The 15,776-nt window shown below is 36.8% G+C and overlaps 1 protein-coding gene across 7 annotated transcripts in view; it reads right to left on the bottom strand.

The window, feature by feature from the left end:
- The window catches only part of ARMC8 (armadillo repeat containing 8), a 106,527-nt gene that overhangs the window by 68,030 nt on the left and 22,721 nt on the right, over positions 1-15,776 (bottom strand). For all 7 annotated transcript variants that reach the window (XM_032629533.1, XM_032629532.1, XM_032629539.1 and 4 more), the window contains one exon: positions 1,223-1,294. In XM_032629533.1, the coding sequence (XP_032485424.1) occupies positions 1,223-1,294 (72 nt within the window). The remainder of the gene's footprint in view (positions 1-1,222; positions 1,295-15,776) is intronic.

Raw genomic sequence — 15,776 nt, 5'->3', positions numbered from 1 at the left:
CTTATGGAGGGCTAGGAAATGGTCATATTTTTATACAAGCTGTTACTTTAATAATGGAATATCGAGTGGGGGTGGATCTAAAGAGATTTTCTTCATTTTGAGCAACAGAACTATCATATAATCTTAGTTTATCAGAACTGTGAATCTGAAAGTTGTCCACAAGTGATCTCTGTGGAAACAGCAGCACCACAGTCCACGTTATCTGCCACTCCAGGATATGAAGACTCCCAAAGCCAAGTGCTGCCGGATCTTAAGGACCTTGAATACCCAATACTGCAGTTCAGAGATCACAGAGATCTAGCCTAGAGGGAATATTCAGAGTCCTTGTGCTGCTCTTCAAGCAAGGGAAGCTCTCTTCTTTCTCCAGTCCTCCTATTTGGGAGATCAGAAGATCCTATTTCTACTCCAGGCCAGCCTGACAAATAAATACTCCCCAAATTCTAACCATCCACCACTTATGACCATCTCCTTTATGTTCTAATGTAGAACCTTCATGTTCTCTAAAGCATATTTATATATACTGAGCACTAATTCCCTAAGAAAGGCTGCTGACAGCTTTATAGTGACCAAAGGTCGATCATGTCAAAAACAATAAAACCATTAATCCTATATTAAAAGATAGAAAAGAAGAAAGAGAAAAAACCAAAACATTAAAAAATTCTGAATGAAAAACTTACAGCAATTGCACATAAAACTTAGTTCTGGGTAGCAAAGGCAAAGAGGAAGTTATACAACTGTCACTGTCTACCAAAAGGAAGCTTATTAGCTTCATCAGAAGAAATCAAACTTTCTATGTTAACTTAAAAACCAGCAAATTCGAGAAATTAAAAAAGCAGGGTTAAAAAACCAAGAATTTTTTTTAAACTCAAAAAAGGTTTTGCGAATCCTAATAAATTATTATCCAATCATACAAAAACTGCCAGAGTGCAAAGGAGACAGGGAAGATTCAGGCTGGTGTACACTGCTTATCTACACAACACATCCTTTTATTGCAGGGTCAATGATCTTCCTGAACCTCTAAGAAGTATTAATACATTTGTTTCATATTCCATTCCCTGGTACCTTAATTTTTTTTAAAGAGATGCTTCATATACTTCAAAGCATTTATTAAAAAAAAATAAGAACAGACAATACAGAAAAAAGATAGGTCTTATGGTTGAGAATGAGAAATACATTCAAAATTTAGTATGAATAGCAGAAAAGGGGATGACAGCAAACTTACCTTGGAACAGCTCCTAGAACAATGAGGTTGGCTTTCTGCTTGTTGTTTCCAATTACAGCATTTTTCATGTCTCTGAATTCAGGGGAAAGAGAAAGGGTAAGGTATGTTGAGACATCACAGAAAAATAAAAGATCAATGCATCCCACTTTATCTTTATTATGCAACATCTTGGATTGGCAAGTACAGAAGTTAGGGACAAAGTGAAAACACTGACGCTTTTCCACCTGGAGTGCCAAAGAGAAGGGACAGAGATAGGTACCTTATAAACCTGGGGCTGTAAAATAGGAGAGTAGCAAGGTGGGGGGAGGGGGGAATGAGAGACATTTTGAGTATTGGCAAAAGACTTCCAATACAAAGAAAGTTGAGTTCTTCAAAAAGGCTACCAATCCTTTGAATAAAAAGAAATATAGGCCATCTTCTCACGCACAGCTCTGGGAGTAGGGAGTAAAAGCAGCCAGCCGACAGAACAGATCTGATCTTGTTTCAGGGACAATGACTTTCCTTTTTTCCTGAATTCTCTGGACTGAATATTTCTGATTCCATTTTATCTCCTTTATTGTCTTATTAGCTGTACCTCTCTGGGTTTTGTTTTGTTGTTTTTCAGTGGTTGCTTTACAATTTACAATATGCATCTTTTAACTTAACACAGTCAATCTTCAAGGGATATTGTCCCATTTCATGTGTATTTTAAGAGCCTTGAAAGCATCTACTTCCATCTTCCCATCCATTCTTTGAGCTGCTGTCATAGTTTTATTTTTAAATTAGTTAGAAACAACGTAATATACTGTACTTTTTTTTTTTTTGGCTGTGCTGTGAGATCTGTGGGATCTTAGTTTCCCCACCAGGGGTTGAACCCATGCCCTCTGCAGTAGAAGCACGGAGCCCTAACCACTGGACCACCAGGGAATTCCCTATATTGTACTATTTTTCATTTAAAAGCCACTTATCTTTTAAGGAGATTTTAAAAATAAGAAAAAATCTTTTATATTTCCCATATATTCACCAGTATTTTTTATTCTAGCTACACTCAGATCTTTATTTCACCAGGAGTAACACTCTATTCCATAAAAAGAATATCAATGACCAGTTGGTTCACAAACACATGGTTGTTCCCAAAAGACAGGCAGAGAAAATACAAATAGCTCAAAATAAGCCCAGTACTAATAAAATGTTTAATTAAAAAAACTTACGCTAATTGGTCAGTAGTGCTATCTTAATATAGAACATTAGAACATTGTGATTCTCAAAGTATGGAAGAAGGCATCAGAGACTCCATGGGCATTTCAGAAGTTTAAGAGGGAGTCTAGAAATTTCTGGCCATAGTTTTAAAATAGAAAGCCTTTTTTGCACAATCCTAAAGAAAATCATATTTTTCAGTACTGTACCTGCCTTGTAAATAAAAAGGAGACTATACTTTTTTTTTGAATTTTGTTTTATTTTTTTGTACAGCAGGTTCTTATTAGTTATCCATTTTATACATATTAGTGTATATATGGCAATCCCAATCTCCCAATTCATCCCACCACCACCACCCCCCACTCCACTTTCCCCCCTTGGTGTCCATACGTTTGCTCTCTGCATCTGTGTCTCAACATCTGCCCTGCAAACTGGTTCATCTGTACCATTTTCTAGTTTCCACATATACACGTTAATATACAATATTTGTTTTTCTCTTTCTGACTTACCTCACTCTGTATGACAGTCTCTAGATCCATCCACGTCTCTACAAATGACCCGATTTCGTTCCTTTTTATGGCTGAGTAATAGTCCATTGTATACATGTACCACATCTTCTTTATCCATTCATCTGATGATGGGCATTTAGGTTGCTTCCATGTCCTGGCTACTGTAAATAGTGCTGCAATGAACATTGGGGTGCATGTGTCTTTTTGAATTATGGTTTTCTCTGGGTATATGCCCAGTAGTGGGATTGCTGGGTCATATGGTAGTTCTATTTTTAGTTTTTTAAGGAACCTCCATACTGTTCTCCATAGTGGCTGTATCAATTTACATTCCGACCAACAGTGCAAGAGGATTCCCTTTTCTCCACACCCTCTCCAGCATTTGTTGTTTGTAGATTTTCTGACGATGCCCAATCTAACTGGTGTGAGGTGATACCTCATTGTGGTTTTGATTTGCATTTCTCTAATAACTAGTGATGTTGAGCAGCTTTTCATGTGCTTCTTGGCCATCTGTATGTCTTCTCTGGAGAAATGTCTATTTAGGTCTTCTGCCCATTTTTGGATTGGGTTGTTTGTTTTTTAATATTGAGCTGCACGAGTTTATATATTTTGGAGATTAATCCTTTGTCCGCTGATTCGTTTGCAAATATTTTCTCCCATTCTGAGGGCTGTCTTTTCATCTTGTTTGTAGTTTCCTTTGCTGTGCAAAAACTTTTAAGTTTCATTAGGTCCCATTTGTTTATTTTTGTTTTTATTTCCATTACTCTAGGAGGTGGATCAAAAAAGATCTTGCTGTGATTTATGTCAAAGAGTGTTCTTCCTATGTTTTCCTCTAAGAGTTTTATAGTCTCTGGCCTCACATTAAGGTCTCTAAACCGTTTTGAGTTTATTTTTGTGTATGGTGTTAGGGAGTGTTCTAATTTCATTCTTTTACATGTAGCCGTCCAGTTCTCCGAGCACCACTTATTGAAGAGACTGTCTTTTCTCCACTGTATATCCTTGCCTCCTTTGTCATAGATTAGTTGACCATATGTGCATGGGTTTATCTCTGGGCTTTCTATCCTGTTCCATTGATCTATATTTCTGCTTTTGTGCCAGTACCATATTGTCTTGATTACTGTAGATTCGTAGTATAGTCTGAAGTCAGGGAGTCTGATTCCTCCAGCTCCATTTTTTCCCCTCAAGACCGCTTTGGCTATTTGGGGTCTTTTGTGTCTCCATACAAATTTTAAGATTTTTTGTTCTAGTTCTGTAAAAATGCCACTGGTAATTTGATAGCGATTGCACTCAATCAGTAGATTGCTTTGGGTAGTACATTCATTTCCACAATATTCATTCTTCCAATCCAAGAACATGGTATATCTCTCCATCTGTTTGTATCATCTTTAATTTCTTTCATCAGTGTCTTATAGTTTTCTGCATACAGGTCTTTTGTCTCCCTAGGCAGGTTTATTCCTAGGTATTTCATTCTTTTTGTTGCAATGGTAAAAGGGAGTGTTTCCTTAATTTCTCTTTCAGATTTTTCATCATCAGTGTACAGGAATGCAAGAGATTTCTGTGCATTAATTTTGTATCCTGCAAGTTTACCAAATTCATTAGCTCTAGTAGTTTTCTGGTGGCATCTTTAGGATTCTCTATGTATAGTATCATGTCATCTGGAAACAGTGACAGTTTTACTTCTTCTTTTCCAATTTGGAGTCCTTTTATTTCTTTTTCTTCTCTGATTGCCATGGCTAGGACTTCCAAAACTATGTTGAATAATAGTGGGGAGAGTGGACATCCTTGTCTTGTTCCTGGTTTTAGAGGAAATGCTTTCAGTTCTTCACCATTGAGAATGATGTTTGCTGTGGGTTTGTCATATATATGGCCTTTATTATGTTGAGGTAGGTTCCCTCTATGCCCACTTTCTGGAGAGTTTTTATCATAAATGGGTGTTGAATTTTGTCAAAAGCTTTCTCTGCATCTATTGAGATGATCATATGGGTTTTCTTCTTCAATTTGTTAATATGGTGTACCACACTGATTGATTTGCATATACTGAAGAATCCTTGCATCCCTGGGATATATCCCACTTGATCATGGTGTATGATCCTTTTAATGTGTTCTTGGATTCTGTTTGCAAGTATTTTGTTGAGGATTTTTGCATCTATATTCATGAGTGATATTGGTCTGTAATTTTCTGTTTTTGTAATATCTTTGTCTGGTTTTGGTATCAGGGTGATGGTGGCCTCATAGAATGAGTTTGGGAGTGTTCCTTCCTCTGCAATTTTTTGCAAGAGTTTGAGAAGGATGGGTGTTAAGTGCTTCTCTAAATGTTTGATAGAATTCACCTGCGAAGCCATCTGGTCCTGGACTTTTCTGTGTTGGAAGATTTTTAATCACAGTTTCAATTTCATTACTTGTGATTGGTCTGTTCATATTTTTCTATTTCTTCCTGGTTCAGTCTTAGAAGGTTATACCTTTCTAAGAATTTGTCCATTTCTTCCAGGTTGTCCATTTTACTGGCATAGAGTTGCTTGTAGTAGTCTCTTAGGATGCTTTGTATTTCTGTGGTGTCCATTGTAACTTCTCCTTTTTCATTTCTAATTTTATTGATTTGAGCCTTCTCCCTCTTTTTCTTGATGAGTCCGGCTAATGGTTTATCAATTTTGTTTATCTTCTCAAAGAACCAGCTTTTAGTTTTACTAATCTTTGCTACTGTTTTCTTTGTTTCTATTTCATTTATTTCTGCTTTGTTCTTTATGATTTCTTTTCTTCTACTAACTTTGGGTTTTGTTTGTTCTTCTTTCTCTAGTTCTTTTAGGTGTAAGGTTAGATTGTTTGAGATGTTTGTTGTTTCTTGAGGTAGGATTGTATAGCTATAAACTTCCTTTTTAGAACTGCTGTTGCTGCATCCCATAGGTTTTGGATTGTCGTGTTTTTTTTTTTTTTTTTTTTTTTTATTCGTTACGCGGGCCTCTCACTGTTGCGGCCTCTCCCGCTGCGGAGGACAGGCTCTGGACGCGCAGGCTCAGCGGCCATGGCTCACGGGCCCAGCCGCTCCGCGGCATGTGGGATCCTCCCAGACCGGGGCACGAACCCGTGTCCCCTGCATCGGCAGGCGGACTCTCAACCACTGCGCCACCAGGGAAGCCCGGATTGTCGTGTTTTCATTGTCATTTGTCTCTAGGTATTTTTTGATTTCCTCTTTGATTTCTTCAGTGATCTCTTGGTTATTTAGTAACATGTTGTTTAGCCTCCATGTGTTTTTGTTTTTGATGGTTTTTTTCCCTGTAACTGATTTCTAATCTCATAGTGTTGTGGTAAGAAAAGATGCTTGATATGATTTCAATTTTCTTAAATTTACTGAGGCTTAATTTGTGACCCAAGGTGTGATCTATCCTGGAGAATGTTCCATGCGCACTTGAGAATAAAGTGTAATCTGCTGTTTTGGATGGAATCTCCTATAAATATCAAATAAATCTATCTGGTCTATTGAGTCATTTAAAGCTTCTGTTTCGTTATTTATTTTCATTTTGGATGCCCTGTCCATTGGTGTAAGTGAGGTGTTAAAGTCCCCCACTATTACTGTGTTACTGTCGATTTCCTCTTTTATAGCTGCTAGCAGTTGCCTTATGTATTGAGGTGCTCCTATGTTGGGTGCATATATATATTTATAATTGTTATATCTTCTCCTTGGATTGATCCCTTGATCATTATGTACTGTCCTTCCTTGTGCATTGTAACATTATTTTAAAGTCTATTTTATCTGATATGAGTATTGCTACTTCAGCTTTCTTTTGATTTCCATTTGCATGGAATATCTTTTTCCATCCCCTCACTTTCAGTCTGTATGTGTCCCTAGGTCTGAAGTGGGTCTCTTGTAGACAGCATATATATGGGTCTTGTTTTTGTATCCATTCAGCGAGCCTGTGTCTTTTGGTTGGAGCATTTAATCCATTCACGTTTAAGGTAATTATCGATTTGTATGTCCCTATTACCATTTTCTTAACTGTTTTGGGTTTGTTTTTTGTAGGTCCTTTTCTTCTCTTGTGTTTCCCACTCAGAGAAGTTCCTTTAGCATTTGTTGTAGGGCTGGTTTGGTGGTGCTGGATTCTCTCAGCTTTTGCTTGTCTGTAAAGCTTTTGATTTCTCCATGGAATCTGAATGAGATCCTTGCCAGGTAGAGTAATCTTGGTTGTAGTTTCTTCCCTCTCATCACTTTAAATATGTCATGCCACTCCCTTCTGGCTTGTAGAGTTTCTGCTGAGAAATCAGCTGTTAACCTTATGGGAGTTCCCTTGTATGTTATTTGTCATTTTTCTCTTGCTGCTTTCAATACTTTTTCTTTGTCTTTAATTTTTGCCAATTTGATTACTATGTGTCTCGGCATGTTTCTCCTTGGGTTTATCCTGTATGGGACTCTCTGCACTTCCTGGACTTGGGTGGCTATTTCCTTTCCCATGTTAAGGAAGTTTTTGCCTATAATCTCTTCAAATATTTTCTCGGGTCCTTTCTCCCTCTCTTCTTCTGGGACCCCTGTAATGCGAATGCTGTTGCATTTAATGTTGTCCCAGAGGTCTCTTAGGCTGTCTTCATTTCTTTTCATTCTTTTTCCTTTACTCTGCTCCTCAGCAGTGAATTTCACCATTCTTTCAGGTCACTTATCCGTTCTTCTGCCTCAGTTATTCTGCTATTGATTTCTTCTAGTGTAGTTTTCATTTCAGTTATTGTATTGTTTATTTCTGTGTGTTTGCTCTTTAATTCTTCTAGGTCTTTGTTAAACATTTCTTGCATCTTCTCGATCTTTGCCTCCATTCTTTTTCTGAGGTCCTGGATCATCTTCACTATCATTATTCTGAATCCTTTTGCCTATCTCCACTTCCTTTAGTTGTTTTTCTGGGGTTTTATCTTTTTCCTTCATCTGGTACATAGCTCTCTGTCTTTTCATCTTGTCTATCTTCCTGTGAATGTGGTTTTTGTTCCACAGGCGGCAGGATTGTAGTTCTTCTTGCTTCTGCTCGAGACTATACTTTTCATTAAAAGTTATTTCACTTTGGAAAATCAGATCAGTGGCACTCATGGTATATGGGTCATCAATACCATACCTACATCAGTCCATAGTTTCTGCTCTTGCATTCATACCTCATTAAGTTTTCTAACATGGTCACCCCTAAGCACTTACATATTGAAACATTATAAATTATCTTTTTTTCATATTCCAAAATACATTCCCCTAATTACTTACTGAGATCTCTTTGACTTCTCTTTTAGGCAGCAGAGCTCTACAGTATACAGGAATTTTTTTGCTGACCGTGAAAGTTACAATTCTGAAAAAGTTCTGTAACTGGCAAACCATGATCTTATAGAAAAACAGAGTAGAAAGTGGGGGCGGGGGGGGAGTTATTAAGAAAATCAGTGACTAAATGTTATCGTCAGCTTGTGTTTCCAGTACCAACCAATTTCACTGGCATTGAAAACCCTGGTAACAATAATTATAATACCCCTCTCCTTAATTACCATCTTCAATTATTACAGAAAAATGCTGCTATGACGTAATGGTCTGCTGAAAGCTGGTTCTCCCCACAAGTTTTTTAATAGCATTTTCACAAGTCTTGAGCCAAACACTGTACCTGTTAGTCTTCTTCCTTCAGCTCAGTGCTTGAGGGTGGTCTATTTTTCAGGTCCTTACCTCTCTCTCTGTAAATATCCCTCAGATCTTCCATATGGTTTATAGGGGATCAGCAGGAGTATTTTTTGTTTATGAGGACTAAGCTGAATGAAGTTTACTAAGGTTTTAACCAAGTTCTGATACATGATTGTAAAATTATGTGATACTGAAGCTTCCCTGAGCAAAGCATAGTTGATGATAAATTGTATATCTAAGCTCCTGCCTCCTTATGGATGTCTGCTGTTTTCTTAGAGACCTGCTTCCCAATTGTCAGCTTATAGACCCTAACCTAGCAGTCTGTCATCTTCTTTCATCTTCTTTTCTCTTAATGTGTTCTGCCTATATCAACACAGTACATTCATTTGTCCAGTAGCTATCTATCTACTGAGGGTTTATTTATGCCAGGTGCCATTCTGGAGGTTCTCTCTATTCTGGAATTCCCAACCCTAACATTTTCTCAGATTTCTCCCCATTCTTCCTAAATGAAGCAGAAATGAGGTGTCCCCACCTTATAAACACAACCCAAATACCTCAAACCATGCCAGAGTAAATGTTTTTATAGACAAAAGCAAACAAAAACTCCAAAACCAACTTTCCAGTTCTCCTAATAGTTTGCAAAAAGGACACGAAGGAGGCAGCTGGTAGTTATAGAGTAATCGCAGGCTAAAGAGAACACAATTAATAAAATGGACCAATGTCTAAAGAAAGCAATTCTTGCTCTGGCTCTAATAAGTAAAATATATCTATACTAGACAAGGAAGAGACGTTAACGCCCTGCAAATAAATTCTATTCAGTTGTACCAGAAGATCATTTCTATGAAAGAGTTAAAATCGAAAGAGACAAAATCGAAAGAGACAATAATGAATACATATACTCATTTTTAGCAGATCTAAGTACAGGGTAAGATTCAATTTCAGAGCCAGCCAAATGAAGCTTCTTTCAGTTCCCAGAGTGTAGCTATTTTCTCTCTCTTTCATTTCCTTATTATTCCCTCCCTTATATCATTCCCTAGCCAATTTTACTCATCTTTCAGGTCTGAGCTTCTATGTCAGTGTCATCCTCCAGGAAGCATGCCCTGACAACTCCCAAGTCTGGGTTAGGTATCCCTCCTAGTGGCCTGTATCATAACATACTCATTACTTTTTTAGGAAAGAAGTCTGTCTCCTCTTCAGAGGCAAGAAACCAGTCTGACCTGGAAATATCAGAGAAGTTACTATCAATGGATCACAAAACATACCATATAGAAATCCGTATTTTTGTAAAATACAAACTCACAACTATCAAGATGGGAGCACAACAAAACTAGGCAGGGTTTACACATTGCTTTGAAGTTCACAAAGCATTCCATACCCATTATTTAATCTTCACCACAATCTTGAGTAATATTAACCCCATTTTACAGATGAGGAAGCTAAGACTTGGGTTTGGGCTCTTCTCAGAGCTCCACAATAAATGACAGAGCCAGTCTCAACCCATGTCCCTTATGCCAAGTGTTTTTTCCATTACCTCCAGTGATATCAGGCATTCAGAGAAAAGACAAAAGAATTTAGTAAATGAATTTCCTTTTTCCTCCTGTCTTTCAATTTACATTTTTATGCAAAATAAAAGCATATCTTTTAGGCAAAGACATCCTTTTCCCAGTAGATCAAAGAAATATATAATCTCAATCTCATGTCCATCAATCCTTAATGTTGGAGGGGGTGGAATGCCCTACTAACATACTACTGAAATTCAACAATTACTTTTTGAGCTCAGCACTGTGCTAGGCTCTATGAAGGATACAAAAGCATCACATAATGAGATGTCTGATCTGAAGAGTTTACAATCTTTTTGAGAAGAAAAAAATAACACTAACAATGTAAGGCAGTGTATATTATAAATAGTGTGCTTATAGGGCTGAGAAAAGTAGATGATAAGACAAGCTTCACAGGTTTTGAAGCAATGGTAGGAACTAAGATGGACCTTAGAAAATGGCTAGGATTTGAATAAGTGGATGAGGAGGGCAAAAGGAACCATACTGGAAATGGATATGGCACACTTCTGGGGCAGTCCCAGGAGCCAAGATTGAAAAGAAGGTTCCTTTTAAGGTGGAACATTAAGCATGGAACAAAGTTAGAAAAGTGAAAGGGAGAAGAGACAAACTAAAGGGGGATGGATTAAGGAGAAATCATGTTTTTGATCAGAAAAAGGACATGAAGGAAGCAATGACAATGGAAGATAAGCTGAATGTGGAATGGACTGGAATACAGATAATTCTAGAGTCAAGAGAGGCAACTAAACGGCTGATGCCCTTCCTCTGTGGTCCCAAGACCCTCTGTGCTTATCATTATCACAGTATTCACTAATCAAACTACAGTGAACTGTCTCTTTAGTTATCTGACTCCTGCATTAGACTTTTGGATCTCCCAGAGCAGTGACTAATTATTCACTCTTATATACTCCCATACTAGCACAATGCCTACCTAGCACCTGATAGGCACTCAATAAATGTTTGTTTAAAAAATTACTCAATCCATCCAGGTATCTGGTTATATGAGACTAAGTAGCAGCATAGGAACCATTAATAGAGAGGACATTTTAAGGAAGCAGTTAACAAGATGATTTGATAGGTTTGACAGGTACAGGAAATGTGATATGTGACATGTCTTGAGCGACTACTTCAAGTCTGGGTGCCTGGGTGCAGAGAACACTAGGAAGTTTGGATAATAAATCCCTTAGCAAGACAAGGATCTATCTTGAATTTATACATACTGAATTATCTTTGAGATGAGATAAGAATATCTGGGTAGAAAAGCTAAAATGTAAGCCTTGGGGATAGTCTACTCCTTGAGGATGGGAATAGAGGAGTCGATATTAAGATGTTACAAAAATGCATTTGGCAGAGAACATTTTCAGCTAAAATCTAGCTAGAACCTTAAATTTGCCCAGTAATAAATGGACTCAAAATGCACCCACTTTTACATGGAGGTTAACCTTTCTACTTCCTTTCTTTGCTCTGAAGGAGTTTAATTTTTAGTGTGGTAGAGAAAAAGGTCTTGAATATAAAAACGAGATGTGCAGTGCCTACTACAGCATATGTCTAAATCAGAGTATTATGATTTGTGATCAAAACCAAGAGGGAAAGTAAACACCACACTTTGTCATTAAAATAGTAGGAAAAGTAAAAAAAATAATAATTGGAACGTAGACCTGTTGGAGAAACAAAGTCTAAGTCAATCAGGTATGAGCATATTATTCCTAAACAGTCAAGACAGCATAAATTTTAACTGAAAACCTAATTATCATCTAAAAATAGAAAATTATCTTTAAAGTCATTGAAGGCTGGGGCCAGAAGCTAAAGATCTATGATGTCATTTTCATTTTGAACCAGTATGACTCTTCACTTACCTGAAGCAGCTCTTATTTGGAATACTACACATTCATTCTTGGTCTAATTGGAAGTAGCGAAAAAGTACAGTAGATATGGAAAAGTACAGTCTAACGCCTGACCTACTTATGAAAACTCACTTTTCATAAGACATAAGGAAGAAATATGTATTTGTGGGTAGCTATAATAAGGCAACAGGGTAAACAACTTAACAAAATTATTTGGACTTGGAAAATTACAAACTTAATCACTGCTCTGACCCTGTAATAATTATTATGATGTTCTTTTTGGAAAATGTAACATCCAAACATCCAAGTACAATAAGTTTCTAATATCCAGCATGGTTAAGGAATGAGATTATTCATATTCCAATCAAAATCACCATCATCATATGTGAATTGCCAATTTTAAAAGAAGTGGATAATGATGATCTATTATTCAAACTAAAGTTACTTTTAACATAAGGCTTTGATTCAGCAGGTACTTGAGAGATTTACAGTGAACTGCATTTCAAGTCAACTTAGGCAATTATTGTGCACCTACTATATGTATAAATTGAACAGAACTGAGAATTGACAGTAATTTAGTTCATTCTTATCAACAAATTACCCTGAGGTGTAGATTTCTGGAATGTAGGGTAGCGTCAGATACAGTTCCAATTTTTATAAACACTAGTTTAGGAGTTGTACTTAACTCTGTTTTATCAGAGTTATCAGGTGATTACAAATCACCTTACATTCTCCAAAAATGAAAAGTGCAATGTAATAACTGCACTAATAAATGTAAAATATTTTTACAGTACATTAATAAATATTTTTAATGTATGTAATCATTCCAAAGAACATCAGAAATGTGTTAGAACATTATGAATATGGAAGCATACAGTTAAGTGGCTTATAAATATGAAAAGATATATATACAGATATGCATACAAATATTCAGCTATTTTTGATGTTCAAAGTTAGTATCACATACATATATAAACAGCTTATATATCTGTACACAAAACTATGTCAATCTGATCTAACAATTTCTGGAAAATCTTGCTACCCTTTTAACCAGACTAACCTGTCTCAGAATACAAAGTTTTAAACAAGTAACTCTCAGAATCACTCCATTTCATTTGGTATTAAGGTCATCTTCACTTATGTTTACCTGTAACACTTCTGAAAGTAACTAACAGGACATTTCTTTTGAATTAGCCTAAAACTTATCCTTAATTTAAAATTTCCAAAAGCCAGAGGCTTCATTTTATGGGAGCTCATATCTTTAGGACATGCAAGAAAATGGAAAGTGCCTATATTCTACTGAAACCAGAGGTACATATTTGCTTGGAACCAGAGAATGAAGTACTAAAACCATTACCAAAATGAACTTATTTCATCAGTATATTAAAATACTTCAGAAGACACTTTTTAAAAATTGATACTTGGTGAAAACCACACAATTCTACAGTATCCACAACTGCCTGCCTTAGTTTACCAGAAAGAGCCAATCTAGTTTTCTAGTTTGATTCAACTTTGAAACTACAAAGCCAGCCACATTTGCTTATATCATCTTTTGCCTTTCAACATAGGGAATATCAATGTAAGGCCACATGGGGATATCTGTTTATTTTTTTCACAGAGAATCACTAACGTCAAAACCAGATTCAGGTGCTCTAATTTAGGTATGTTAAAAAAAAAAAGCACAATATTTAAGCAGCTTTAACTCAAGGTCTACAAAAACATTTCAACAGTTATTCTTCTGCAACTATGAAATTTAACATGGTTGAGCTAATACCAGAGTAACTTCACCAAAAACATCCTGTAATTGTTTTTTTAAAGTCACACGCAGATCACCACACTAGAGGAAGCTGAAAATTTGCAATACGGTATAGTTTATCTGATGTACCTACTCTCTGTTGTAGCTGCAAAGGCTGTAGTTTATGACCTACACAGCTGATTGCCCTGTTCTCTCTGCTCATATCTGACTCCTATCTTACTCCATTAACTGCTCAGTTACACATTTGAAACCTTGCTTTTCAGGACCTAATTCTGTTTTCAAACCTTTAGTATAATAGGACCATTCAAATTTATGCTAAATATTGTACTATAAACAAAAAAGTTGTCTCTAGGATAACTCCTCATTCTTTAACAATTAAACTTAAGCAGTTCTGATGTTTAATAGTATTCTTCAAAGGCATACTCACTGACTAGGTAAAACAGTCCTTCACAACATGGGTTATCTACAAAGAAGTTCCCTATATTTATGCATAGGGCTATGGCTCTAACTCAGCTGAGTAGATTAGTTAGAGGCCTTGATGAAAAGTTATTATTCATCTTTAATTTCTTCGATTTTGTTTTTCCTGCTAGTGAAAAATCAGACTAATATTGCTAGAAAATTGATAGAGCTCTGGTTGTCTCATAGCTAAAGCTAGTCATCAATTCTTTTTTATGTCCTTCGAATTAGATATTTTGGATTCAAAGCTGGTTACTTCAGCCTCTGTCTTTTCCTTCCCTAAAACCAGAAGGCTACCTTTGGTTGTTTACACTCTGTGGCCACCTTCCTTCTACCTGCCTCTTTTGGTCTAGTAATGGTCTCTGTATGACTGACTCAACGGTGGCTGTGTAATGTGTATTAAATAAAAGAAAAGAATTGGTCAATTCTCTTTTCCTAAACATCATTTTGGCTCCCCCCTTTCCTCTATCAATATTGTATTATTCTTGTATTAGACAAGGTTACTTAAAAGTAAATGTTAAAAATTTAACTCATTTTCCATTCAATTGACTACGTACAATTAATCTTCAGACAGTAACAAAATTCAGGAAAGAATTAAGTCAGAAAGGATAATTTTTTCTCTCTGCAGTAAAGAAAGCTTTATCAAATCATACTACACACGCCCCCAGAAGGCCATCAAGTGAAAAGATTTTGGGTGATCTGTCCGTTTCAAACTCTAAATAGATTTTAGTATTTTAAGTAGCAATCACATTTACTGGAACGTGTTATCACTCAGATTTTCTTGTCTGAATCAAGAATTCTAGCTCCTCTCCCTGTTCTTCTCCTTCGGTGGGAACTGTTTTATCTCTTTGACATTTTTTTAGTTTTTCTTTCTCTTCTTTGAAAAGAATCACCTCATTTTTGAAGTTGTTTTAAATTAGAGTCAATAACTACTAACCATTTAAGTACCAATTTGTGGGTATCCACAACATACCAGGCACTGAATGTTATATTTCTGTCTTAATTCTTAATCACTTGGCAACATGGGCAGTATTACTCTCTCTTTACAGATGATAAAGTTGACGCTCAAAGAAATCAAATAACCTGCCCAAGCACTGTACTAGGAAAGGACTCTACTAGGAAGTATCAGAACCAGGTATCCAACCTACCGTTGTCCAACTTGAAAGCCCATGCTCTTTCCACTCCACTATCCCTCCACACAAACCTTTCTTATCTTCTTAGCTGACAGCTAAGTGTCTTAGACTTGATAATTTTTTAAGAGGCACTAAGTCTATCAAACTACACCATAGCTAGTTTGAAATAATACATTCTTCCCAGTGTTTTTTTTTTTTTTTTTTTTTGCAGTACGCGGGCCTCTTACTGTTGTGGCCTCTCCCATTGCAGAGCACAGGCTCTGGACGTGCAGGCTCAACGGCCATGGCTCACGGGCCCAGCCCCTCCGCGGCATGTGGGATCTTCCCGGACCGGGGCACGAACCCGTGTCCCCTGTATCGACAGGCGGACTCTCAACCACTGCGCCACCAGGGAAACCCTTCCCAGTGTTTTTTATGCCTTATTTGATATTTAATCACCTTTAAAAAAGCTACAGTGTTTTTTGGTAAATGAGAAATTTCTAACAGTGACAACACTTGAAT

Source organism: Phocoena sinus, chromosome 4 (genome assembly GCF_008692025.1).
Source record: "Phocoena sinus isolate mPhoSin1 chromosome 4, mPhoSin1.pri, whole genome shotgun sequence".
NCBI lineage: Eukaryota > Metazoa > Chordata > Mammalia > Artiodactyla > Phocoenidae > Phocoena > Phocoena sinus.
This window is presented reverse-complemented; position numbering and strand designations above follow the sequence as displayed.